The sequence below is a fragment of the Rhamphochromis sp. 'chilingali' genome (assembly GCF_963969265.1).
Source record: "Rhamphochromis sp. 'chilingali' genome assembly, chromosome: 9".
Taxonomy (NCBI): Eukaryota; Metazoa; Chordata; class Actinopteri; order Cichliformes; family Cichlidae; genus Rhamphochromis; species Rhamphochromis sp. 'chilingali'.
Window position 1 is genome coordinate 7,630,119 of NC_137936.1, and position 19,439 is coordinate 7,649,557.

Consider the following 19,439-nt stretch of genomic DNA (forward strand, 5'->3'; position numbering starts at 1 on the left):
AAAAATGCAGCACACACTTTCTTTTCTTTTCTTTTTTTTTTTTGCTCCAGTAGAATCTCGAAGCGTATAATTCAATGTGATGGGGTTTTAGAGTGGCAAAACGCCCCCTTAAATTTTGAAAGACACCAAGGAAATCCACTCTGGATCTGGCTGCGCTTGCAATTACAGCAAACCACGAACAATTACTGGCACCGGCACAGTCGAGCTAAGCCAGCTCTGGACATAAAGTTGTGATCAGGCAAATGGCATTATTTTGTCCTGTCTGTAAATTTGACTGTGCAGCACACTCCTCTATAAGATTATGTTGCCATGCCTTTCACATCAAACCCCAGCCACAAGCCTGTAGCTGATAGATCAAGTGAGCGGTTAGTATTTAGGTCTGTTTCAAAAAATTTCCAAAGATAGCCTAGGGTTAATCCACACAACAGGGTTGTGTTATAAGGAAGAGGGGTTGGGTTGAATTCATAATCCTGAGAGGCGTATCACTTTCCTCTCACTGTGATGTAGGTCAGCGCTTGAGCAAAGCCCCTCCCATGTCACTGATACTACAATTACAGCTCTCCATTCCACCAGCACATATGAAAAGTTTTAATGGCCCCTAACATCATCGATTACTAGATAAGGCAGAACGTCACTTCAGCACCACGTAAAGCAAAGGAGGCGAATAAAATGTTCCACCACAGAACGGCTTCTTATCACGGTAGATGCTGTGATATAAAGACTGGAATGTCCACTTTTGGCTAATTAAGAGAGTTAAATGTGAATCTGATGAAAAGTCCATAAAGCAGTCCCACTGAGTGAGTTACCAGCAATGACCTAATCCATCCAGCGATATTAAGAAGGGGAAATAAGCAATAAAGGGCCAGATATACTGTTTGTTCCAGTGAAAGCTCTCTTCTGGCATTACAAAAAACAACCATGGAGAGTTAATAAAAGAGGGCAATAAATGGAAAAAAGCAGCCTTTTCATTTTTTTCTGTCTTTATTTTCTGTCTATTTGTTGGAGTTTGAAGTTTATTGCTAATTGCTGCATTATCTCACACTGAAAAAAAATCCCATGTCTTGCCTCATTTTGTGCTGGACATATCTGCATTATGCTTGGAGGAAACTGAAAGCCACTGAAAACAAAGCTGAACGCCAGAAGAGGTGTTATCGGAGCATATCGATTCCAGTAGGGCACGTTATTATTCATCTGCTGGAGTAATTCAAAGATGACCTGGAACCTCCAGCTAGAAGAAGTTGTGCTGTACCCACTGCGTCAAATCTTCTTTAGAAAAAGTCAGGCAGTGGAGTCTTAGTTTCTCCTAAGTGTTGAGCTTTTAATGTCATGCCACACACTGTAAAAATGCAAAATCCTCAACTTAGTCACATTCAGACTGTATTTTTCACACTTCAGCACCATGGACGGAGCAGGATGTTTCTCCCAGATCAATCATGTTGCTTCTGGAAAAAAGACCCCCTGATAATCAAGATTTAGCGAGGTCCTTCCATGTACTTTTGCAGTTGAACACGTCTTTCCCCATGCGTCCTTTTCCTCGCCCCCAATGCCATTTCCAGTCCTTTTTGCAACCAAGCTGGACAATGCAGAGTGAAGCATTTTAGTGAAATTCTTTCATTTCTTCAACAACACCTCCAACCTCCCACTGCTTCACTGTCTTGCTTTTTTCTGGGGAAAAACGCAAACCCTATATTATGTTTTCAGATTACAAGTAACAAGCTGGGCCTGTGTAGTTACTAGTTTGCTCACACCCACCTCCGCTCTGCTTGTTTGCGGGCCCTTTGCTCTAGATTGCATTATTGTAAAGAACGGGCTACGCGTGTATCCATAAAAGGACACATTGTTAGTAGATCACCTGCAGAGCTTTCCGCTCCCGTGGGCAGTTTTTTTCCAACTGTGGCCTCACGCTAATTTGCCCTGCTTAGTAAATCTGTTTCATGCTTCCACAAAGTTGGCGGTCTCGGAAGGGGAAGGTTTTAAAAAAGAATGGTCACAACTGGTGCATGAGAGGCTGAGATATTTTAGTCCCTCGTATGGGTCACTCTCCAGAAGGATCCTGCATTCCCCATAATGGAGAAAAATACACACTTTTAACACCAAACAAGCATCAGGCTCTCTTTAAACTTTTTTTTTTTGTGTGAATAATTTCCTTGTGCCTGTTACTCCTTAAAATACACAAGGACTGTCCTTAATGCCTTTTTGAGGGGCTCCACATTTTTATTACAGCAGTTATTAAAAGCTTTGATTTCAGGGCTGAGATCGTCACTGGATTATAGAGAATTGTAACGTTAACAAAATCAGAACACAAACAAGTTTAATAAAATGCCTCTGCTGTGATTTCTTGAGCCCTACCATACAGGATTCTAAAGACAGATATTGCTACAGATATTGGTGATATAAAAGTAAAAATCTGAAAAATTGGCTGATAACTTTTTTTTGCTCAGGGGCACAGAACCTGAACAGATTTATTTAACATTTAATATGTGTAGCTATTTGAGGGTTATAAAAAAAACAACTTATTTTATTGTTACAAGAAGTCACCGATTGCTCTTTTTGTATTTATTTATTTTTTATGAGCATTTTCAACAAACAAGCAAGTTGCCAATATGGAAGTTGCAGACTGCCCTCTGGTGGACAAATTACACAACATCAACAAATAACATGGTTGAAGGGTGTTTCTCTCCTCTCATCTAAACAGCACATAGCTGTGACAAAAAGCTCACTCGCTGTAGAGAGAAGTGTACCTTACTGAGTTTAATATCATTATGTCCTGCCCATAGATTTTTTTAAGCCCCTAAAAACTGAACATCACAAGTAGAGTTGCTAAGCAGGCAACTAAAAGGTAAACCGAAGTGTGAATACCATTAAAAATCAATACAAGCCCAAGAAATGAACAAGCCTTACTGACTAACTAATTAAGTCTACCTAACTAACTAATGTTATTAATTGCTATTCCATAGTAACTCCAGACATCACACATCTACAAGACAAAATGTTGGCTTATCAATTATTCAAAGGAGCTTGCAAAGAAAAGCGTCTGGACTTCTTTAAGTTGCTTGAAGACGTTTCACCTCTCATCCGAGAAGCTTCTTCAGTTCTAAGGTCAAATGGTGGAGAGTCCCAGATATAAACCTAGTGGGAGTAACCCCCCACAGAGGGACAACAGGACCCCCTGATGATCCTCTAATCGCCTGAGCCAAGGTGTGAAACTGGGTGTGGGTCCCAATCAGCCAGAGTTTCGGGTGTGTTCATTGTGAAACCTGGCCCCACCTTATCATGTGAATTCCTGAGGTCAGATGGCCCAGGATGTGAGTGGGCGTTAAGGCGTCTGGGAAGGGATCTCAAAACTGGATTATAGATGGCAGACAGTTGGTGTCGTAAACCCCCGCCTCTGTTCAAAGATGGTCGCTCACAGTGGGCATAGATGGCTTCTTTCACTCCTCTTTCAAACCATCTGTCCTCTCTGTCCAAAATGTGAACATTGGCATCCTCGAAAGAGTGTCCTTTATCCTTAAGATGCAGGTGGACTGCTGAGTTGGAGTAATTAGGACCCTACACCACCGGGCAGAACATGTTCCCTCTAAGCCTGAAGGAAAAAAGAAGGAACACACACATGTAAAGGAAGCACTCAAAACGTGCGGCTATCCTAAATGGGCGTTCTTAAAGTCAGCAAAGAGGCACAGAAAAGAAGACCAGACACCAGCGAGGGAGGATAAGAAGGACAGACGCAACAACATTGTCATCCCCTATGTAGCCGGTGTATCAGAGAAACTCAGGAGACTTTTCTCCAAGCATGACATCCCGGTGCATTTCAGACCCAGCAACACGCTCAGACAAAAACTGGTTCACCCGAAAGACAAAACGCCAAAACACAGACTTAACAATGTGGTGTATGCTGTACAGTGCAGCGAGGAGTGCTCAGACCTCTACATTAGAGAGACCAAACAGCCACTTCACAAGCGCATGGCACAACACAGAAGAGCCACCTCCACAGGACAAGACTCAGCAGTCCATCTGCATCTTAAGGATAAAGGACACTCTTTCGAGGATGCCAATGTTCACATTTTGGACAGAGAGGACAGATGGTTTGAAAGAGGAGTGAAAGAAGCCATCTATGTCCACTGTGAGCGATCATCTTTGAACAGAGGCGGTGGTTTACGACACCAACTGTCTGCCATCTATAATCCAGTTTTGAGATCCCTTCCCAGACGCCTTAACGCCCACTCACATCCTGGGCCATCTGACCTCAGGAATTCGCATGATAAGGTGGGGCCAGGTTTCACAATGAACACACCCGAAACTCTGGCTGATTGGGACCCACACCCAGTTTCATACCTTGGCTCAGGCGATTAGAGGATCATCAGGGGGTCCTGTTGTCCCTCTGTGGGGGGTTACTCCCACTAGGTTTATATCTGGGACTCTCCACCATTTGACCTTAGAACTGAAGAAGCTTCTCAGATGAGAGGTGAAACGTCTTCAAGCAACTTAAAGAAGTCCAGACGCTTTTCTTTGCAAGCTCCTTTGACTACGATGACCTGGATGACTGAGAACCTTCACAGACTTATCAATTATTAAGCATCTAGTTAGGGTAAGGCAATAGGATGGCACACGTCTGTCCTCTACTGTCAGTCTTGTTTTCACAGTTTCAGTGTGTGGCACTCATGTATTTCTCATGTTTTTCTTGTTGATCGAAGGAAATTTGATTTATGTATACAGAAATGAAAACAGTCACTTTGCTTACATTCAGTCGGCCACCAAAGTCTTTGTTAAAGTACGAAATAGCATTTTGTGGAGTGCTGGTACACAGTCTGCCAGCTCCTATTAATAGTCAAATTGGGAGAGAGATGTGTCTTTTGAGGTCAATCATTTCCTTCCTCACTTCTCTTTAAAGCAGCAGAATTGAGCTTGTTAGGCGGGATGAGAAACACACACAGTAAAAGAAAACATGCCCATTTAGCAGCTGTTTCTCTTCTTCTTCCTCTTCTTCTTCTGCGCCACCTGAGAGAGAAAAAAAAACCCTCTCACAGCTGGGTTGTATCCTCAGGTTTTTGTCTGCTGCTGCATTTCCTCACTTCCTCAACATTCACTTTACAGCAACTCAAAAATAATAGGAACCAATTATGGAAGTTAGCAGTGATGTAATCGTGTTTTCTTTTTGGTTTTTTGGTTTTTTTGCTGTTGAATGCTTGTCGTATTTGGATCAAAATGTCATATTTTAATCACATCCATTATTACTTTCCCTTCAGATTAAAACTCTTGTATTCAAGCGAGAGCATTCCATTCACAAGCAATTGGATGAGAGTCTACTTAGCCCTCGGCAACTAAAGATGATGCTACCATGGAAACAAATTGTTCTGCTATCAATCACCGGATGCCTTGCAGGTAAGGTATTTTACACGTATTGTATCTGAGTCTCACTGCACATGTTGTTATGGTTTATGTCACCACAAAACCTCTCCTGAGAAAGACTCATTTTTAATGTGTGTGCATTAAAGTACAGTCTTCTTATGTTCTTTTTGCGTTTTTTTTTTTTTTACATTCTCACAGCAGTGTTTTTTTTTTTAATAAAATGTGGATATACTTTAGTCTCACTAAGAGGAAATAGCTGAGCATTTGCAAGTAACCTTAGAAAAATCTTCTGACCAAAAAAAGGTTACACTAATTAAACCACAGTCATTATATGTACAGTGTTCCAGCATGATGTCCTTCACCATTCCCTAGAGCGGTGTGCCCACTGCACGTTTTCACTACCCCGCCAGGGACATCTGGGAGTCCAATCCTATTCCTGTTTATGGCCTGTCCCGATCATTATCAGGATCCATGCAATGAATCCAGACTCACATTTTAGCACAATCTACTTGCCACCGCGCCTCATTCTGCCCTTGTGCAGCCACCTGGGATTCTACAGCAGAAGCACAGAGACTCAGAATGTCAACCCTTGTTCAAATGACATTGTAAATCCCAATGAATGTTATTCAAATTGGCTCATGGGTAATTCACAGCCCTGCACCCAAAGGAGCGAAATCCAAGCAGCCTCACCTTGCTAGCGGACGAGTTTTTTTAACAGGGACTGTAGGTGCTAGTTCTTATTCGGTGTTGTCATCACGCACCGGGAGCGTCTCGGCAGTCGCTGCGGCCGATAACAATCATTAATGACATGTGAAGCGAGGTGCTGTCTTGGTTCTCCGTTCTGGGACAATGAAGCAGCCACACGGAATAAACTCACACCTGTGTTGTTAGCCTGTGGGATGAATGAATTCACTCCTGCATTCGCTCACGCTACCATCATTTGTTGATAGATCATTCGGCAGCAATTGTTTTGAAACGTGATGCTTTTCATCCCTAATTTCACCTCCGGATTTCTCCAAGTCCTTCTTCCCTGTGTTCCCAAAGCACTGCCGAGAGCAGCCGTGACTCACCGCCCTGCCTCGTTACTCAACCTGTTTTGATTCCTTGACACATTTTCGCCGATTAAAACCACATGTAGAACTGCTAGCCACGTGCCACAATCTGTTACCAGTAGGATATTAATTAGGCCTACACTGGCCGTCTGTTGACTCTGCTTTAGCACCAGATTGTGTTCAACATCCTTTCATTTTTGGCTGCTGGCAGATGAGCGCATCCTTATGGCCTCAATTAACATGCATGAGTAACATGGCGTAGATGTTCCGAAAATACAACGCCTCGCTTTATTTATCAACCCAGTCATACCCAAGCCATCGTTAATTACTGGGGGAATATGTGAAAACGGGCTCTCTGCATTAACTGTTGTTGACTTAGGCGCTTAACTTAAGTCCCTGCACTGTATTCAGCTGTTCCTGGCAAGTAATTAACAACCACCTCACTTTAGTTATATCAGTCAGCGAGCTCTGTATGACTCGCTAGAACTCACAAATCTCTTAGCCAGCTAAATATTGCAATCAAAGCAGTAGGTGACATATTTTCCAGGATTTTTATTTACTCGCATAATCACATCCGGCTACAATATAATGATTTGTCACAAGGATAAAATGACAGAATGAAGCAGGGCCTTATGGAAAACTGGCCTAGTGTGTAGAACTTGAGTGAATTCGCATAAGTGCCTCGGCCATTGCTCTTTTCCTCATTATTCCAAGTGTCACACTCATCTGAAAAATGCAGTAGCACACAGAGGAACAGATAACAAATATGTCAGCATTAGCTGTTAATGCCTAACATGGGTAAGTAGGATTTACTCTCCTTGCAGCAAGATAAGCAAATAATGTACACAACACATCACGAGGAGTGTCCTAATGCATTCTTCTTTGTAAAGTGAGGTACTGCTCAGAGAATAGGAGGTAGTATACTGCATAGTGTATATTGAAAAAGTAATATACACTGAGTGTCAGAAGGTTCCTGTATTTCTGCAAGATTAACTATTTGCCCTCACAGAGATTGTGCTTCTTCCAGTATTTTCTCTTAAGGTCAAAGAGACAAATTTTCTAGCTTGTACAACCATAGACTTTCTCCCCTTTCTACAGCCTGTACAGAGGATGTCATATTTCAAGGGCCAAGATGGAGGACGGAGCCAAGTGACCTCATTTTACCAATCAACTCCCCAGACCACCAGGCTACCATTACGTGTGAGGCAGAGGGGAGCCCTCCTCCACAGTACAGGTAAATTACCACATCAAAGTGCCATTCCCCACAAGCCTCAGCTGTCTACCTGCTCCGTGCTCCACGTCTGCGTCGCGTGCTGAAAATCCAATCCGGCTTAATTGCTTGTGAACCTTCATTGCTGCTTCCACAGAAATCAAAGACAGTCCCAATAGTGTTGGATGCTATCGATTTGTTAGAGAACAACGTTTTCTGGACATAAATGCTCGAGAGAGAGATAAGGTGCCATCCAACAAGGAGACAAGCTTCAAAGAGCAACTGCTTAATTGAGCATCTGTTTCTAATTGAAAAAAAAAAGCTTATCTGTTTTTGGCCTGAGCTATGATGTGGAGTTGGAGTCATGGAGCCGCCACTGTGGTTGATGAATATGCTAACACCTAAGATACGAGTGAGGTTAACCTTATTAATGATAAGATTTAAGGCATGGTGCGAAATGAAGCTGGCGATTTATAATATGGTGCACGGCTTAAGAAATCATTAGGAGAGAAAAGGAGATTTGAGCGACTCATTTGCACTGCAGATCCTTTGATATCTCTGTGGCTATTCCCTGGCGGTGCAGGGAGCCCGGCTTGAAAATGGCAGCTGGCTGTGTTGTTTTTTTTTGTGGTAGATTGTGTTTCAGAGCTTGGTCAGCACCATGTAGATGCACAGCAAGCAGAGGATAGAGGCAGTAACCTTGTGAGTGACATTCTGTTAAACGCTTACATTTCCTATAATGTGCGTGCACTGAAAACATGGTTCAGGCAGAGCAGCGGGGGGGGGGGGGGGGGGGGGGGGGGGGTATCACTGTACATGTTGTGCAACCTGAGCTGGGATGAAGGCAAAACCATCACTTGCATTATCTCACCCGCAACTTAAAGCCTTTCTCACATTCACTTGTGTTGTTTGAGAGGTTTTCTCTTTGGGGCTCTTTGCAGCAGTAGGAAATGCCATTGTTGTCAGGATGATCCGCAGTTTGTTCTCTAGCTGAGCAAGCAGAGGTATCATGTAATATTAGAGGAGTGGATATACACAGATTCTCACTGCAAGAGTGTATCCTCATTTTAAAGCTGCTCTAATCAATATTTTAAGTGAACAGTGGCTCATATGACAGTGTGTTATGTGAAAGGACTCATTTGTAGTGGCAGACACCCACAACTTAGGTTTACGCTACTAGCTAGCACCACAGTCAATGGACATAGCCTTTAACATTTAGCAACATGCCAGATCTATTTGTCATAGATATAAAACAAAGGCTAAGAGGACTAAAACAGGGTTAGGAGTTTAATTTCTCGGGAATCATAGTAATACAACTACAAAAGAATGCTAATGTAGCTGCTAGTGTGGCAAGTTTGCTAACAGGTTAGCGATAGCTTTGTCGCAAGGTAATATTTTGTTATTCATGTAACTTTTAGGTTGTTCTGACCCAACTGGGCCAAACGGGTAGTAACAGTGTTTATGAAGTAACTGTGTGTGTGTCTGTGATACAGTGGTCATTCATAATGTTTAAGCCTGATTGATACAGGTGTGTTTTCTAATACTGATTTTTTATGGGTAATATCAATTGTAATATCAGTATGTCAACATTCTTTATATATTTCTAAAAAAAATAAAAACTTGTACAGGATTAGTATTTTAGTATACTGAAAAGGGAAAGTTATGGCATCTTTGGTTATAAACTTTGAAGGAAAGTATTTAACGAACTACTAAGCAAATGAACCGCCTTCTCAGAAGTGGCGAGAGTACAGAGCGTAGTGCAGACAATGTGATGACACAATGTCTTAATTACTCCAAGCAACATTTTTGTTATGTAAGTTTTCCTATCAGCAAATACTGAAGAGCAAACACTCACTGCTTACTTTAACTGTTTCTTAATGCAAGTATCTAACTACCCAATCACATAGCAACAACATGTGCTCAGGCAGGTAGACACACTGAAGTTCAATCTAAACATGAGAATGGGCAAGGAAGGTGATTTAAGTGACTTTGAACGTGGCATGGTTGTTGGTGCCGGATGGGCAGGTCTAAGTATTTCATAAACTGCTGCACTAGTGGGGTTTTTCCACACAGCCATATCTAGGATTTACAGAGAATGGTCCAATAAAGAGAAAATATATAGTGAGCGGCAGTTCTCTGTGAAAAAATACCTTGTTGATGCCAGAGGTCAGAAGAAACTACTCAGATCTGCTGTGAGTTGATAGGAAGGGATGAGTTGATCACCACTTGTTACAAGGTATGCATAAGAGCACAGTACATTGAAACATGAAGCAGATGGGCTGCAGCAGGAGAAGACCATATTGGATGTCACTGCTGTCAGCTAAGAACAGGACATTTAAGGCTACAGCTGAACAACAGAAGACTGGAAAAACATTGCCTGGTCTGATGAGTCTAGATTTCTGCTGCAACATTTGGATGGCAGGGTTGGAATTGTGATTTAAAAAAGATGAAGGCATGGCCTTCCTGCTGTGCATGAGTGGTTCAGGCTGGTTGTGGTTTTGTGATAACATGGGGATATATTTCCCCAGCCCTTCAGTATCAACTGAGTATTGTTTAAACACCACAGCTTACCTGAGTGCTGTTGCTTACCATATAGATCCTTTTATGACCACAGTGTACCAATGTTATGAACGCTGCTTCCAACGAAATAACGTGTCATGTCACAAAGATGACATCATGTCCAACATGGCTGTGCAGTCTACAAATCTGCATCGACTATGTGATGGTATCCTGTCAGCATGAAGCAAAATCTCTAAGAAGAGTTTCCAGCACTTTGTTCAATGTATCCCATGAAGAATTAAGGTAGTTCTGAATGCAAAAAGGGGTCCCAGTACCAGCAAGATGTAACTAATGAATTGTACTGCTGTCTGTAATATGCTAATATCAGTTATTACCTGCACCAGCAAAATCTTGGTGAACAGTCCCTGAAAAGACATTGATAGGTGCAAAGCTCTGTTTTCAGGCAGTTGAAACAACTTCTTTTTTCCCCCTTTCACTTTTCAACCAAATTATATGGGGTTCTGTTCTTTTTAATGTAGTTCTTAATTTGGGCAAAATTACACTGCATGAAAGGCAGCCCAGTTTTCAGGAACTATGACTCAATACAGCTATGACTGGTTGATCAATTTAAGCCCACAAAACAACAGCCGTGGACAGTTGGTGCTTGGTGGGTAATATCACCCTACGATATTGAAGATATACACCGCCCACATGTTCAGGAGTTTTGCTGATAAAAAGTCATTTTTATTGCCCTTTTGTTTTTATTATTTCTCTGATTTCAAATGCATTTCCTGCTTAACTCTACCCTACCTCGCTGGCGAGGCCTTGTGTGGCTTCTCATTTTCTGCAGTATCTGTCGTTCGCTAATTTTTCTGTGTTTCAAACCACTCCACTTCTGTTTGTAGAACAAAAACAACACAGATATCTCACGTTGTCCAATTTCATCTAGGTCAGTAGCTCTCGGAGTCACTGCCATCGCGTATTAATAAATAATGTGAAACGAGGTTTAAAAGGAAAAATTGATGTTTGAGTAAGCATACTCTGACCACTGTGGATTGACATTTTTGATAATGCTTTTAAAGACACTAGATTTTTTCCCTTAATGTTACTTTGAAGAAAGAGTCATTTTTGAGCTTTATTTGGGTTGCATCAGTTTTTGTGACACTGATTGTCCTTGACTTGTTTCCCTTCGGGCAAGGAGAGGACTTTTTTTTCTTTTTGTCCTGGTGATAAAATAGAAAGCGTAAATTCTTTGCAATTTATTTCACCAACACTGAAATTAGAAGCTCAAAACGTCCTAAATGTAAGCTGAAAGAAATGCCTTTAGGAAGTGGTCATGCTGTGACTTTCAGCAGACTGGGCATAAACTATATGCACAAGCCTACACACTGCCAATGAATAGTATTTATATAATTAGATATGCCAAGCGAGAGAGGGTATTACATTCAGAGCACTTAATTTCCTCAGTTACTCTAGCTATTAAGGAAATTCCATCAATTTGGTCTAATATCCATACAGAAAATTGGGCCACACAGTATTGAATTTGCCAGAAATGATGATGTTGTTAACCCTCATGAGCGAGCCTCGAATGTGTTTGTAGCAGTGAGTTTGTCTTTTCGATTAGTATTAGGTATTTCGGCTTTTCAGCATCTCGCATGGCGCTGGAAAACACCTGAGGACATTTAGCGCTTTTAAAATGATCAATTATGAATCAGATATTACCCGAATCAATTTCACTTTCACTTTATTCGCGGAGGCCAGATGTGCACAATGTGGTAGAAATCTATAGCAGGTTTAATATAGAGTGAACAGTCCAAGCCAAAAAGTAGCCTCTGCGTCATCTGACATGTCATCTGTTGTTGTTTGTGTTTTCTTTATTGTATTATCAGATGAGACACCTTTGGCAGCTTCGCGTGTCACCTGCAGTTTCTATGCAAGGATGTACCTCGCCTTCATCACCTTATCAGACACTTTCACACAATCCGACGAATCTTCTTTCTGCTTCTCTTCTGATCTAGCGCTCTCTTAAAATAGGCCAAGTTTCTGTTAGAAGGGACTTACTTGGCACCATCTTAACATTAGCCAACTTCTCTTGACACATGACACAGTCAGGCTGAGGGCTATTGTTGACCCCGTAAGACAGGCAGCTTTCACCAGAGTGTCATACTGACACTTCTTCCCCCCCTGGTTTCTTTAGGTCATGGGTCCTCTTCACTGGCGGTTATTGGTGGTTTCCAATTTCCTCCTCATTAACCTCCTCACTGTTAGTTAGTCGGGGCCTTTGATGTGTGACTTTTTTTTTTCACATCCTCCAATAACTGCTTGAAGTTGATATTAATAAATTATATTTTCTACAGTTTTATATTGCAATTACAGAATATAGTCAAAAGGTCCCACCCAACTGACCTCCGCTGACACTTGTGTGGCTCGGTACAGTATATTGGAACCAGTGGCGCAGACCAGCGGTCCCCAACCTTTTTTGCGCCACAGACCGGTTTAATGTCAGACAATATTTTCACAGACCGGCCTTTAAGGTGTTGCGGATAAATACAACAAAATAAAATGATACGACCAAGACAAAAACTGTGGTATTCTGTAAATATAATAATAATAATAATAAATGCGAATTCACTGTGTAACTGTGTAACTTTATTAGCAGCGTCCTCCTGAAATGCGCCAACAACATTGAGAGTAACATCCTCCTCTCTGCCCCTTAATGCTCTCTGGTTGCTATGGTAACACGTAAATATTTCTTTCAAAATAAGACACACAGCTACAATACGGGGGAAACCGAGTTAAACCCGATAAAAACCCCGAGAACCATAAATGTCACACCTGAGCCTCAACTCTCGCGGCCCAGTACCAAACGACTCACAGACCAGTGTCCCAGGGGTTGGGGACCGCTGGTGTAGACCATATTTACATAAGGCACTATGCTGGTAAAAGACCAGTATGCCACAGCAACTTAGAACAAGAACTTGTATTTTTTATTCAGAGTCTAGAAATTCTAAAGAGACCAAAACAAGCACTCCGTTTGTCCATCTCTGAATACAATCTGATTTTCCTTTCTTATGCACCTCTCAACCAAAGCCCAGTGGCTCTTGCTGAGTCTGTAAATGTTAAATAAAAAGGCTCTCAAATTTACAGTTCTGGTTTTTAAGAATAGCTCAGTAATTTCCCGAAACAGCTGGGCACCGGAAAGGTTGACTAAACAAGAGTAAACACCTCATTTGTTCAAGACCATTTTCAGCAGGGGATGAGTACAGCTTTGGCGAGCACCTGTGCATTTATGGCAGCGGGATTGTGGATCGATTCAAAGTAAACAGCAGTACCCATGTTCCCAGTCATAAAGGAACGTGTCACTCAGTGCATCGATGTGGGTCACTGATGCGTTTTTAATAGATGTCTGACAACAGAGGAGCTCTGCTGCACGGAGGAATAAGATCCATCTGTCGTTGGATGGACACAAAATACTCGTAACACACAAAACTGACAGAAAGAAGAAAATGTTTGGTGTCACCCGGCTCACTCCTGTAATTTGGGGTAAATCATTAGCAGCAACTCTCAGTGTTGTAGTGTCAGTCATGAGAGAAAGTGCTTTTGAGCCTTCGTGCTGTTGTCAGTTTGCACGGATGCTCAACAGTCACACATGGAAAAATCCATCACAGAAAAGACCCAGCAGAGCAGAATGCGGACTGGCATTACAGAAAATGGAAGGAAACCACTAAGTGAGGAAGGCAAGGATGACAAAATCTAAAAATAAACACTTCCTGACATATTTTCTCCTGTAATATACTGAAAACAGACAGATTGGTGAAATTTAGCAGTCATGTAGAGGTGGATTATTCTTCTAACACAGGACTGAATGAGTTGGAAAAAAAAAAATCTGTGTGGTTGATTTAAATAGAACTTACACATATGTGGCAGATATGATAAAATGAGAATGCCTCGTTGTCATTTGTGTTTATGCTCATAATCCCAGTGAGTTATTGTCGCTAGCTGGCTTCATAACGCCTGATTTTGTTTTCAGCGCGCCGTTCCACCTTCACCTCGCCTACACGGTGAATATATGAACGGGAACCCTGACAGTTTTTCAGTTGACAAATAGTCCAGCGTAGCGCCAGAGCACACTCCGGGGCTCAGGGCGCTGCTTTATGAATACACCTGTCACTGTGTTTACTATGAATCTGCCGTAACACAGAATCAAGGGCACAGTAGTGATTGGAAAAGGGGAATAAAAAAAGTGCTTAGGTTGGGGTCTGCTATCATGTAATGCGACTTCAGGCAGATGCACGACTCTACCTTTGTTTACCAGTTGGAACGGGGTAACAGGGACACGCGTAGAACTGGGAGGGTGTGATTAGAATTCAGTCACAGATAACGGCACCGAATCGAGAAACTGTAACAAATAGAATCGATTTTTATCTTTTAGAGAGTTACATGCTCTTTTATAGGCTGAGAAAATTCTCTGAGCCTCGGGCTTGCAAAATCATTTCAAAAACAAATGGATGAACTGAGAGAGAGTGCAGCGATGTGGTCTTAGGCGCAGGTTAATTCTGCATATGTGGACTTTGATCGCGCTGCACGAGTATTCATGCTATATTATCTGTATCTACTAATATATCGCTAAGCTCACAGGATTTTGCACAGCAAAGCGACACTGATACAGGGCGATTTTAAGTCTGTCTGTGGTGTTACGTTCTTACGTTTGGCTCGACAGCAAAATGAACACCATTTTATTAAAAGGCAGCAGCAATAGCCTGCTAAATATAATAGCAGAGAGTACCCTGGTCAGCAGTTGAATTTCCATTATCAGCTCCTAAGCCCTGCAATTGTGTATGTGTGAACTGCATGTGGTCTCGGTGGTCACTGCTGTCTCTGTGGGTGTCTGGCCTCAAGGAAAGCCAGGTGAGCCAGTGGTGCAGTATCGTCCCCGGTCTATTTGACGAGGAGACCTCATGCAAAATTGATGTGAACCTCAAGGTCACGAGGAGTTCATTCAGAGCATGCTCAGCTCAGTCTGTGCCTGCAGCACACCGCAGCAAATAGGACTGTTCTCCTGGACTCTCTCTCTGTGACTTACTGTAAGCTCCTCTCTGCCTGATGTGGTGTTGGATTCAGTGTGTTTCACTCAGCGCACTAACATTAAGAACTCTGGCTTGCCAAACTCTTTTACTGATGCAGTAAAAGAGTTTAAGTGTTTTATTGAGTTACCAGGTTGGGAAGAAAAAAAAACCCTCTTTCAGCATGACTCTCTGTAATTCATCTTCTCCTTTAAATCCATTTATAACAACCTATTATCACTGACAGATACAGATTACTGTAAGAACCCATAACAAATCACTTACTAGAATTTGAAACTGAAGACTTGAACATTTTTTTGTCTTTTTCAGTGACTTACTCTGAGAGAACTTTTGCTCCCAGTTTATTTGACAGCATGAACCCATAGTTCACTTATATTATATTATCTCTTATATTGATACTTAATAACATCCATATGAATGATGTATTTTTTTATTTAAAACCGTTTATTAATGGATACATTTTGTGATAAAACGCAACACCTTTGCAAAATGTTGAGCTTTTACAAACACCTTACATTTATGACAGCTAATATGTGTAAAAGCTTTTATTAATAATCTAAAATTGTCAATCTGATTGATTATTGGAAACTGCAGACACGTTTATTATACATGTGATGACAGTTCATTCACACATATGGAAAGTAAGACTCATAATTTAACTGTCATTATTGAGTTAATAACATTAAAAACTCTTGGTCCTAGTTTATGTGTACTTTTATGTGTTAAAGACTAACTGCCTTTAATTTTAAAAAGCTGAAACATTCATTTTTCTTATGCTTTTATAAGTTAGAAACTATAGATTTGTTAATGTACAAATTAGAACATTTATTTATGTAAGTGATGCAATTTTGATCTTTCCTAACAACTTGATGTCATCATTTGGAAGAGTTCAATAAGGTAAAGTACAAAAACATCTGTAAAAGCCATTGTCAATAACAAAATGCAGTGTAACACAGTCTACATTTAAATAGTCGGTAGTTAAAAATATCGAATATACAAAGCATCAGTAAATTTATTAATCACTAATAAAATTCAGACTTTCTAAAAATGATTGTATATTATACAGACACATTTTTGATGGGCATGATCTGAATTGTCTATAAAATAGAGTGATCACTGATTTTGAATGGTGACTGAATGAATGTATGTAAATAAGTAAGTGATGAGGGAAATGCACGCATTGATTATCAGGTACTACATGCAGGAATTCTGCAGAAAGCAGGTGAGACTGAGACGTCTGTCACATTTTCTCAAATGAAATAAAATTCAAATAAACTGTAAAATAAATTTAACAGGTGAAAGTGGAAAATCTCACTATGTGCACATCCGAGGCCCACAAAGCTGTGACAGAGCACTCCATTAAGAGATAGGTACATTTCTACTTTCTTGTCCCTTTGATGTAAAGCAGTGCAGACTGGTTGGGTCTATAGAGATGTTTTGCACAGCGTGTTATGTGGATGTTCTTTCATATGTTTTCAGAGCTTACGCTGTCACCATGGGAAAAGTTGCAAGAGCGGGCTCATTATTTAGCTCAAAATTGGACGGTAATGGCAAACACTGGCATAGCTGCATCCTGCAATGACTAAAGGACAGCGCATGTTACACAAGACTGTGCTTACAAGAAGTCAGCATCCCTTTTGCCCTTGTTGATATTTCCTTATCTATGAATCCCATACAAAAAAAAGGTTCCCCAGGTCTGCTAATATCAAAGCTTGTCTCAGATGTTTGTGCAGCACAAGTGGGTGGGTGGCCTACTGATTGTGTTGGTGGAGCAGAGGCACCATCGCTGTCTGCTCCATGGGTGTGTGATCTGTCCAGGCTACCCACCTTCCTTTCCCATTAAGTTCAATCATGCTGGGTTGCTGCAAGTCTGACTAGCTTCTCATCCTTTGCCATTTAACCTCCTCTCGCACATACAATAATCCTCCCTTTGGCACAAACAGAGGAAGAATTGGACAGTGGAGAATTCAAATGGAGGCATAAAGGGACATCATGAGCAAATAGTGAAATGGTAGTGTTTTATTTTGAACACCTGTGCTGTCAGATATATTCTTGGAAACCTGAGCTTTTTCAAGTTCAGGACATTTAAAAGTAATATTGTTGGAACAGTGACAAAATCAGTCAGATTAAGTGACGGGCACAGACTGTTAGATGATAATACAGGCTACGAGATGAAAGACAGCTTCGTCTTTTGTAATCTGTCAGGGAGGAAACTGGGGAGAACCACGAATGGCTTTAGGAATATATGAGGCATCATCCTAACTGCCTGCTAGTTTGCCTAGGAAGGAACAGATGTATATTGATTTTTTTTCCCCCCATGTCACTGGAATTGTCATTTTACAGTCCTGTTGCAAAGGCAGCATTACACATGGCATTAAAATATTTCTTTACTTCTAAAATAGTTTGAGGAACTCTGATTTTTTTATCAGTGTTAACGCTCTGTGATGCTCTGTACCGTATAGGAGTTTTGCATCTCCTTGAAATCCAGTGAAATACATATGAAGTGTTTTTATTATTCAGCGTGAACATTATTCAGTGTTTCCTCTCTGATGGTAGCTGTGATTAATAGCTGTCACTTCCTGAATTCTGTTTGCATGACAGAGTGTCTCGTGACCTTTCTTTGAAGGAAATGGTCTGTAGACAATGCAATATGAAAGTGTCAGAAAGCAATAAGTCAGAAACACAAAAGCACAAACAGAAAACTAATTAGAAAGCACTCAAAGAATGCATAAATCTGCCAGAGCCGCACAGACCTTTACATTTGTAATTCTCCAACCACAAAATGTTTACACATTTTATTTTCCATTTATATTTCAATTTGCATCAGATTGCACACATTGTAGGCATACAGTCATAGTATTTCTTTTTCATTTACATCTACGCTACAAAAACTCCAATGTCTACAGCCACGATGGCTGCTTTATGAAGTTGTGCATATACTTTGAACAGAAGTAAATGTAGCAGTATAGATACATAGATATCTTCACAGTGGGAAAGGTATGACTTACCTGTAATCAGGATCATTTAATACCATAAAAAGTAGCTGTAAATCCAGATGACGTGTGAGAAAAGTATTTAATTATATTATTTTACAGTTACTTTGCCATTGATTACTTGATAATGTTTCATTGCATCTTTAAATTATGGAAACTAAATCTTAAACAAGGAACGCAGTCTAAGTGCAGGTATTTATGTCAGTGCTTTGTCAGGGTAATCTGATTTGACCAAATATCACATGACCAGTACTTTATACTGCATGCCAAGGTGAGGACGTCAGTATGTTTGTTTTTGTTTTGTTCACCTTTTTCACATGTCCAGATAAGATTTTAAGCAAACATCAGAAAAGCAAACCTTTTTTCTTTCCAGACATCTGGCTCGCAGACTTTTAAAGCGTACCAATCCTCCTCTGTGGAGGTAATTAAAAATGAGATGAAATAAAATCCACTTCTTCATGCAACTAGGAGAAAATCAATATTCACCACAGATGATTTGCTGGGTTTTGGAAATTTGCCTAAATTAACAGCAAAACAGAATCCTTAAATGAAGTCAAACTGAGGTCTACTGAAGTCTAAAGTGACAAGAAATGCTTTCTTTGTTCCTAACTCGCTGCAAAAGCTGTTCGCATTTCTGCATTAATAATACAGGGCCCTGGTCTTATTGCTCACCTTTTATCCTCGCAGCATGATGTGGGCGGACTGATCAAATCGATAAACGCTGCGAGTGTTCATCTCCAGGGGGCTCAGCTACTGATTGTGTTTGCGTTTTTCCAGATGGTCACTAAACGGAACACTCATTGATCTTGGGAATGACTACCGGCGTCACATGTCTGGGGGCAGCCTGATCATTAGCAACCTGGACAAGGACCAAGACACCGGGGTGTACCAGTGCACAGCTTTCAACACGTGGGGGTCCATACTCAGCCGCAGAGCCAGCCTTCAATTTGCATGTAAGTGATCCTACAATTGCTAACACATTCCTGGCATGGTTCTGACACACTTATGACATTCTAGCATCTCTTTGTATCTGCTGTCTGACAGCCTGACATGAGGGTAATACGCTTGCAGCCCAGGCCTTCCTTCTTTTTTTTTCATTTACTATTACGATTTCTCATTTAGATTGCCTGGGAATAGATTTTCAAGAGGGGAAATGGTAATCGAATGAAATGTCAGATACAACAAACACAGTGGGTGAGGAAGCTTCTGACTGCTTCTGAACTCCATTGATTCTCATTAGCGGTTCCAGCTCTGA

General features: G+C 41.1%; 1 protein-coding gene across 3 annotated transcripts in view; it reads left to right on the plus strand.

The window, feature by feature from the left end:
* The window catches only part of cntn3b (contactin 3b), a 60,689-nt gene that overhangs the window by 10,580 nt on the left and 30,670 nt on the right, over positions 1-19,439 (plus strand). For 2 of the 3 annotated variants that reach the window (XM_080890510.1, XM_080890508.1), the window contains exons 2-4: positions 5,244-5,379; positions 7,497-7,632; positions 18,962-19,137. In XM_080890510.1, coding sequence (XP_080746636.1) covers positions 5,325-5,379; positions 7,497-7,632; positions 18,962-19,137 — 367 coding nt within the window. In that variant the 5' untranslated portion in view covers positions 5,244-5,324. Of the gene's footprint in view, positions 1-4,462; positions 4,586-5,243; positions 5,380-7,496; positions 7,633-18,961; positions 19,138-19,439 lie in introns of those variants that run through there. The other variant, XM_080890509.1, reaches the window with a different exon arrangement.